The sequence below is a fragment of the Morone saxatilis genome, unplaced genomic scaffold (genome assembly GCF_004916995.1).
Source record: "Morone saxatilis isolate NCDOM2014 unplaced genomic scaffold, NCSU_SB_2.0 Contig19, whole genome shotgun sequence".
In the NCBI taxonomy this organism is placed as follows: Eukaryota; Metazoa; Chordata; class Actinopteri; family Moronidae; genus Morone; species Morone saxatilis.
Genome location: NW_023339751.1, coordinates 25,227,304 through 25,236,393, shown reverse-complemented (window position 1 = coordinate 25,236,393; position 9,090 = coordinate 25,227,304). Strand labels below are relative to the sequence as shown.

Here is a 9,090-nt window from a genome sequence, read left to right as displayed (position 1 = left end):
ATATAGATAGATATATAAATATATTAATATATTATCATTATAAAAGAGGGGAAATTAGAAATAAGAATCATTTGTCATTTGGAATAATAGCCTGTGTCTAATATAAGCCTGGGTGGAGCTATTACAGCACTATTTGAGAATTTCTAGTCTAATTGTACCTTTTATTTGTGACTAGTCCATGTATTGAACCTGTCCTGTCTTTGATGTTGTTTGTTTGTTTGTTTGTTTATTAGGATCCCCATTAGCACCAGTATAAGCATTGGCTATTCTTCCTCGGGTCCACCACACACACAGTGATAAACACTTATAAACGTACCCACATAAACACAACACACAAAACAACTCATCTCATTAAATTGTCATCAGTTTCAACAGACATTGAGCCACACGCAAAAAAGAAATTATAAATCAATCCCACTTTCTTAAAAAATCATAGCAAACCTGATTTTTCTTCATTAATACAAATAAATAGTTCTTAATAACCATGAATCATTGTCTGAATGGAAATCCATCCTGCGATTCTACACCTGGGTAAATAGGGTATATAGTAATGGCAGTGTGAAAGGGTGTGTGGGAGCATCATGTTGAACTTAAAGGTCTTGTTAGAATGTAAGATGAGTTTCTCAGCTGTGTTGTGGGAGCTGGAGATGTAGCTAGAAGAGAATGTGTTACATAGTTTTACAAGACAATCATTGTGTTTTACTGACTTTGCTTACGTGTACGTGTGTGTGTGTGTGTCTTAGGGGCTGTTTCAAGGAGTACTTCATTCATAAATTCAGAGCCATGCTGGGCAAAAACAGGATAATTTTCCCTGGAGAGAAGGTAAGCTGTGTTATTTGTACAAATAATTCTCTAATAACAACAGTACTCTCCTGACACTGCATTACAACTTTACATCACTTTACAGCTATTTATTTTCTGAATGTGTTATACAAACAGAATAATCTGCATGAACTAAAAAGATGTGATGCTTATCGTGTATTATCTGCTTGTAGGTGCTGCTGGCGGTATCTGGAGGTCCTTCTTCCTGCTCAATGCTCAGTCAAGTCCAAGAGGTTTACCTGTTTGTTTTAATGTAGTCGCAATAAAAGCTTCTTTTAACAGAGTGCATAGTAATTGTAGTAATTGTTGGCTCTGGTGCTGCATACTTTTACTGCACATGCTTCCTGTTGAAAATCATGTCCATGCCAATACTGACTGAGAGCCAGAGGTATGGACTTAAGTCGTGATTTGATTTAAACTTGACTGAGCAAAATCAAAAAAGACTTGCAACTCAAGCCCAAAGATTAAAATGTATGTTATATAAAAAGTGTGCCACATATTAGTGAATTCCCCTCCATTGCCAGAATCACGTTAACTCTATTCATTCCCCAGATCCACTTTGTTTGAGCCGAGCATCCCTTTCCTGTTTCAACATAACAGTGCTGAGCTCAATCACATCTAACACTTTTGTGACAAACGACCACATCACCCAACATCAGTGTTGGACCTCACTTTCATATTTTGGGTTGTAAGGAACTTTTCAGCCTTTAGGCTCCACTATGCAGAGATTAAATCAGTTTTAAACAAAGGCTGGGTAGATTCTTGAATATTAAGATTTGATCTTTAGACATGAGAAATAAATTTAAAGGAGCAGTGTGTAGAATTTATTAGCATCCAGCAGTTAAGACTGCAACTAACTGAACACTGCTTGCATCTTTATTTGACAGCCTGGGATTGAGAACGGGCTGTAAAATGTGTAAGAGAAACTACAGAGACTGCAAAACTGGATTTCTAATCTATCAAGATGCTGTATAAACCTGTAGATGCAATATAACTGTTTCCTTATTTTTGTTATAATATTAATAAGTGGAAACACTTTCTTCCTCTCAGGGTTTAAGTCAGAACGCTCACAAGAAGTTGAGATTCTTACCTGGCATTGTCTACATTGATGGTAAATAAGCGTAATCATTTTCATGTATGTCTGGAGGAATTCTTAAACTTGTGAAATGAGTCCAGCCAACACATCTGACACAGATTTTTTGTGTTTGTGTTCCCAGAGGGTAGCGCTGTAGGTCAGTCTGTGGAGGAGAGACGGAAGACGGCAGATGAGCTGCAGGCTGTGTTCAAAGCAACTGGTTTCCCCTTCCACATCGTGCCTCTGGAACAGGTCAGTGTGAACGCAGGAGGAGCCCCTTTCAATGCACCTTACCTATATTTGACAACCGTTTTACATGGCAGTCTCATGTCTGAATAAGAGTCATACTGGCAGATCAAATTTGATACTGAATGTGTCCCCAACCTCCCCTCAGGTTCTGGACCTTCCCAGTTCAGTTGTGGTGATGGCCCGATCGCCTGCAGAGCGGCCAGCCAGCGCCTACAAAGCCGCTGTGGACCATTTCATCCAGAGGGACAGCAGCAACTGTTTGACACAGAGGGAAGTGGAGGAAACATCACTTCCTGACGTCCAGGAGTCCCACACACAGTCACTGCAGCAGCTGATTGGCTCTGCTAAGACACTGACGGCCAGAGAGGACCTGCTAAACACACTAAGGTCAGACACATCAGTCTTATTGACATCTGTCTTAATGGTGCTTATTTGTTGTCTGGGATAATCCACCACTCTCTGGGGTTTTCCCATGGAAGTATGATTAGCTCCTTCCTGAAATGGAACCACAGGGTCAATGCTAAGTGGAAAGCGTGCAGCAAAGAAATGTAGAATCAATTTGGCATTGTCTTCACCAAGGAAGATTATGATGTTGATTAAAACACAAAATCAAGTACAGTCTGTATTTTTACATCAGCTCACTCTCAAACCATTTTGGGCTTTCAAAAACTATGGTTAGGAAAATGTGAAGTTATGAGCCAGATCAAATCGGTTTTTAGTTTGATTTTTAGAGAGCAGCACCATTCTTATGAATTTTGGCAATGCTCATATGTTGTTACTAAATGTAATCAGATTACATTACCCTTTGTGAGTAATCCAACAATCAGATACTGACTGTGTAAATTTGTTTGTTTTCCAAGTTGTCAGCATCACCCTAAAATACAAGAGTAACCAACAAAGCTAATATAAATAAATCCTGTTTTTGTTTTCTGTTTGTTGCCGGCTCATTTATTAAACCTGTTTACACTGAGGCTGTAACAGGCTATGTTAATATTGGGCTTGTTTTTGAAGCTGCTGTGCTTATTTGTGGAGAGTTGGCACTGATCCTGACCCCACTGTGTTCCCCTCAAAGGCAGCATGTGCTGGTGCACACAGCTCGTTCTGAAGGCTACAGTAAAGTGATGCTGGGGGACAACTGCACCAGACTGGCTGTCAAACTGCTCACCAGTATATCTCTGGGCAGAGGAGCACAGCTGGCTCAGGACACGGTGCGTATGTGTGGGTATGTGTATAGATGATATACACTGAGAGCAGCACTGCATTTACTCTAACACCTACAAATCCACAGATTGTACAGTTGTAAACTCAAAGTGCGTACAGCAGCAGCAGAGTAGCACGAGTCTGATTTCACATGACAGCGATGATTATCATCATGAAGCCAAAACATTTCAATCGCCCCCTGGTGGCTGACCGCAGTATAAAGCCTGCTGCCTCCATGTTAGCAGATGGGCCAAACTTAAAAAAGTGTTTCTCCCCCTCGCTCTCCTCTCCCCTGCCTTTACATGCTGCACTCAGTCTTAGCTTAAACTAGCCTTTTTAGCACATCAGGTTCATATTTTATTTGTGTGTGTGTGTGTGTGTGTGTTTTAACAGGGTTTCTCAGACTCCAGGTATGGTGACATAATATTGGTGAGACCAATGAGGGACTACTCGGCTAAAGAAATAGCCTACTACAACCACATGTTCAACGTGCCCTCTGTTTTCATCCCAAGCCTGGAAACTAAGGTGAGATCAACCAGCAGCAGTAGATCTGACAGTAACAGCAGGCCTGTAAACTGAAACATGTACATCCCCAGACTGTTGACTGTGCGTCTGTCTGTCTGTGCGTCTGTGTCTGTCCCATAGACAACAGACAAAGCTAGTATCCAGCGTCTGACTGAGAGCTTTGTCACTAAACTGCAGGCGGACTTCCCCTCTACTGTTAGCACCATCTACAGGTCAGTAGGGAATTACAAACCTGTAGATAAGCATTTATTCTGTAGAAAGTACTCAGTGTGACGGGTTTGACAATCGATGGTGGACATCTTTGAGTAGAGTATATGTACTACAGTGGGTCAGTCCACAATATGCTCATTGAAAAGCTGCCCTGTGTGTTCTGTAGGACCAGTGAGAAGCTGCAGACAGCATGTAAGAGCTCTTCAACAGCTGGCCACTGTGGCAGGTGTCTGCTCTGCATGTGTGCCCTGGATACTGCTGCAGGTGAGCGCTGTATGGAGCGGCTACAACAAGTTCAAACAACTTTTGTTTAATCTTAGAAATAGTTTTTTCTCGGGTTGAATGATAGGGCAAACACATCATATTGTAGTTATTTTGAAAGATATTGCTTCACAATTAGTGGGAATAATAATTCTTGCATTCACAAATTGAATTTTAACAAAAAAAATAAAATTACAAAAATCATGATGATGTGACATTTGGTGTCTACACTAAACTTCTTAAAACTGGAGAATAGGTTATTGACCAGGGCACCTCTGCAGCACTACAGTACTTCATTATAATACTGATTGTCACATTTTGCCTTTATCACAAAATGCACATGGTCATATTGCAATATAGATAATATTTCAATTAATTGTGCAGCACTCGTTTTCCAGTGTTCACAGCTCTCAGATCTTCGTAATACTAGTCCCAATGTGAATGCATAGGACAGAGGAACACATCAGATTTCTTCACCTTCAAACATTTATTATTGTAATTATAATATTAATTCAAATTTAAAATGAACAATTAAAAATTAATCAAATCTCTGTGAAGTGGGTAGTGGACGCCGTGTGCAGTGAAGACGTCTGGCCTGGCTGCAACAGATGCTTTACTTCCTTCTCTCTTCCCGTCTGTCTTTTCTTATCCAGAGGATGCTTCAGCCTTCAAGGCCACACTGATCTCAGAGCAGCTCTCCCAGACTAAATCTCCACGAGCTACCAGTACTGAGATCCCGAGACAAAACCCAGGTACAATGAACACATTTCACCTCTGTTCATGCCCTCTACTGTCTCTCTGTGGTAACCACTAGCTGTGATGAGTTTGTTCATTAAATCAGGAATAGAGTTCAGAAATGAGAGCAAATATAATCACCAGATTAGCTTTTAATGAGGCTTGGCTTGTCATGAAATGTAAGTTGATATTTTGTAGTGGCAGAACCATTCTCCAGCAGAGGTCACATGATGTGCCTCAGCATTCTCTGTGTGTTCGGGCCTCTGGAATCCTGCAGAGGGGACATACAATGTACACCAGACAGTAGTCCGCAACTGAGTTTCTGCCCTCAGTTCTGAGGCATTAACACAAGCTGTTCCCTGTTACCATTAAAGCTCCAGTGGAGCCAGAACCAACTGCTGCACAGTGCTGTTCCTCTGGAGGAGGAGAGGATTGTGGGAGAGCAGCAAATGGTGGAGGCTGCTGTTCTTCTGCCAAGTAAGTCTTCAGTCATTTATTTCTCTTAATTTGGGCAGTGATTAATCTGATGTCATCAGTTACACTTTGCACAGTGACGTCAACAAGCAGATTGTGGACACATTACTGTAAATGGGACGGAATCTTGGCCGCCTTTTCAACGAGTCAAATAATGGCCATCGCTCTGTCTTTCTTTATACAATTTCCCTGCAGTACAGGACTCCCCTCTCCATGTTATTATGGAGTTATTTAGTGGTCTGGACCTCTGCCCCCTCTTCACTCTCTCCATGGATGGGCTGATATACTGATTTAGATGATTCGGATAGAGGTTTAACAGCCTACAGCTACAGTATGCTAGCTGCTCTGTGAGGCTGTACATGCTCGTATCAGTCGGCCTGTCACAATAACTACTTCTGTTAGATGATATATTGTCCCAGAAAGAATTGCGATAAACAATATTATTAGCATGTTATGCCACTGATATAATAAGCACAATAATGCAAGTAAACCCTTTCCAAAAGAGATGAACTTTTAATCTTTATATTATTATAATATCATAATGGTAGGGGAACCCCTGCTGTTTATTCTGGACCGTTGTTGGATAGAATGTTGGTGAACGTGTTGCTATATTACAGGGTACCAGAGACAACCCATCTGAAGAGCCTGCTGTGTTACAGCTGTCAGCTGACCATCAAAGACATGGTGAGTAAAAACCCCAGTGAGCAGGAACCATCTCCAAATACAGCCTAAACTTTGTGTCTGTTTAATTTTAATCCAAAATCTAAAAAATCGTGACCTTAAAATTGAGTTTGTCCCATGTTTTTCAAAGTAATAAAATAAGAACATGTAGGTGTTTCTCTGCTGCTGTTTTACTCCCTTTTGTTGTAGTCTTCAGTGGAACTGCTCCCGCTGTACATCCTGTCCGAGGCTCAGAGGAGGCAGAGAAGGTGAGGAGAATATCTGGCTCATTTAAATAACGCTCTCTTGAGGTGTTTTTGGCCAAAAAAGAGTCAATGCTCTTAATGGGAGACAGAAACCAATAAGTTCTGACTGATGAGCTGTTTTGGCTCCAACAGTCTTCTCGTTGCTCCCATGACTCTGTAATATGTACATGATCCCTGGACACAGAGCCGATGGAACCTTCCTCACATTAATACATGAAACACAAATGTCATATTTCCATCCTGTTTCCACATAGATTTCCATTGTTTGAGCTTCCACTGGCGCTCTTTCTTTTCTTTTCTTTTTTTAATGTATAATGTTAAAATTAATTAGAAAATTGGGAAAAGGGTGTCGTCCAGGAACCAGTATCAAAAAATGTTCAACGATGCCCAGCCCTAGGTATATACACAATATGTAAATGTTGAGCAGTCATATTTTTACCTGAGGTGTGTTGTGTTCTGTAGGTCTCAGATGAGAGAGGAGATCAGTGAGTTCCTGCTGGATGGTGGTGATGAAGGTGTCTAGAGAAAGGAGGCTGAAGCAGCTCCAGCAGTCCACTCTGGAAAAAAATACACCACAAGGACTTTTAAATGTAAATGCTTAACAAATGTATTGAGGGAAGTTTTACCAAACCAGCCTTACATTATCTATATGCCGTTACACCTCCTGCAAACAGAACAGATTAAAGTATTTTATTTTTATATGTAAAGTTGTCCTCATCCATTCATTATCTGTCATCAAAGCTGGTAAACAGTGACCTTTAACATCCCTGCCCTTGCTGGCGTTTCCAGAGAAACAGAACTAGTGAAGCAGATCACAGATCAGTTTGAGCTTTGTACTTGTTATTACTGTTATAATAAACTTTATTTAAAGCTGCTTTCAACAATGATGTGTATGCACAAAAACCATGTGTACGTCTTTACCCACACATAAACTGGTATTCAGAAAAGAATATTGTGTGGGGAGAATGTGTGCCCCTCCTGCATACTGCAGGTGAAATGATGAGGTAGACGTGGGGATGCATGATAATCATTGGGACAGCTAAATTATAATATAAGTGGGAAATAATGGGGACAGAGCTGACGTATGAAGAGCACTCACACATCGGCTTCAATCAGCCATGAAAGACCTTCTGATACCCACTGGCCCCCGACTACTTTCAGCTGTCCCAGACTAAACAACCACTGTCCCAGTTTTTCACTCTACATAATAAATATAGTTTAAAACCTGTTTAACTAACTCATTTCTTCATTGACTGACTCTGGTCCACCATGGAACTTCTGCTGGCTGTTCTCTTCACTTAAAGCTCAATAAAAATTATTCCTTTAGTCACTGGCTGAGTTACTGTTTATTTATTTTTAAACAGCTCAGTGGGTAGAGCTGGTGACCCATGTACTGAGGCTGAGTCCTTACTGCGGTGGCCCAGGGTTCAAATCCGACCTGCAGCCTTTTGCTGCGTGTCATCCCCTCTCTCTGCCCCCCTTTCATGTCTGTCTCCAGTTATCACTTTTAATTTAAAAAAATCCTCACGCTGGCCATTTTTCCTGCTTCTAACGCATCAACTTTGAGGACAAAATGTTCACTTGCTGCCTAATATATCCCACCCACTGACAGGAGCCATGATAACCAGATAATCAGTGTTATTCACTTCACCTGTCAGTGCACACTTTACAATGTCCAGTGCTCATGATGTATTTCTGTTACAAACTGATAGAATATTGAGCTAAATGTAGCAATTCTGCAAAAGCATTTTTGTAAAATATAAGGCTTAGGAAGGTGACCACCCCAAACCATTTAACAACAAAACAACAAAAATAAAACGTTGAGCAATCCAGAAAATGTTGCTGTTATGTGGTATGTGCAGTGGTATCAGTAGCATCAGACATTTGAGTCATTGCTGCAGCAGTGTAGCCTGCAGGGTCTTACTCCCACATGAGGAGTTTGAAAAAAAGAAAAGAAAATAATGTCCAAGTAAATAGCTGCAGCTATATAAATCTCTCAGACAGCAGCCTGTTTGGACCGCTTTATGTGCTCTCTCAAGGTGAGGAGAAGAGTCTCTCTTTGTCTCAGTGTGAAGAACTCATCACTGGGACGGCCGAGGCAGCTGTAGCTTGAAGCTGGGTTATTCTGTAAGATATTTCACATGGTTCAGACACCTGCTAGAGCATGCTGGGTATGAACCACAGGGACGTGCAACTTACCCTGTATATCAAACAGTCTTCATAGTCTTCTGCAAAGGTTTTTAGGGGTTCTGTCAGGTCAGCACAGATGTGTGTGCACATCATCTGCAATCACAGTGTCTCACTCATTCATTATCCACATACGTATTTTGTGGAATTATTATTTTCCCGCAATATGGTGCACTCAAGCTCAGACTCACTAACTTGAGCTGAATTTGATATTGAATAAAAGCTGCACTATACAAGTTTTGACTTTTATCAAAAAAACTTTCACTATATCCTGACAGTGGTACATGAGACAGATCTGTGAAAAACAAAAATCATGTTTAAGAATTGATACATATCATAAAAAAATATATATATTGTGATACTAATATTTCAACAGTCAAATTTACAGCAGTGTGGATGTCTGTGAGCTGTCAGAGAGAAGATGCA

At 40.8% G+C, this 9,090-nt stretch overlaps 1 protein-coding gene across 1 annotated transcript; it reads left to right on the top strand.

Moving 5' to 3' along the window:
* Positions 1 to 743: 743 nt before the first annotated feature.
* ctu2 (cytosolic thiouridylase subunit 2 homolog (S. pombe)) lies at positions 744 to 7,805 on the top strand (the record flags this gene model as incomplete). The annotated part of the gene is given in 14 exon segments (XM_035664035.1): positions 744 to 822; positions 996 to 1,055; positions 1,873 to 1,933; positions 2,040 to 2,149; positions 2,292 to 2,533; positions 3,219 to 3,354; positions 3,740 to 3,871; positions 3,992 to 4,083; positions 4,248 to 4,345; positions 4,996 to 5,094; positions 5,452 to 5,554; positions 6,169 to 6,235; positions 6,422 to 6,480; positions 6,940 to 7,805. Coding segments are annotated over 14 exon segments (1,399 nt in total), but the record flags the coding sequence as incomplete, so codon positions are not given.
* Positions 7,806 to 9,090: the final 1,285 nt, after the last annotated feature.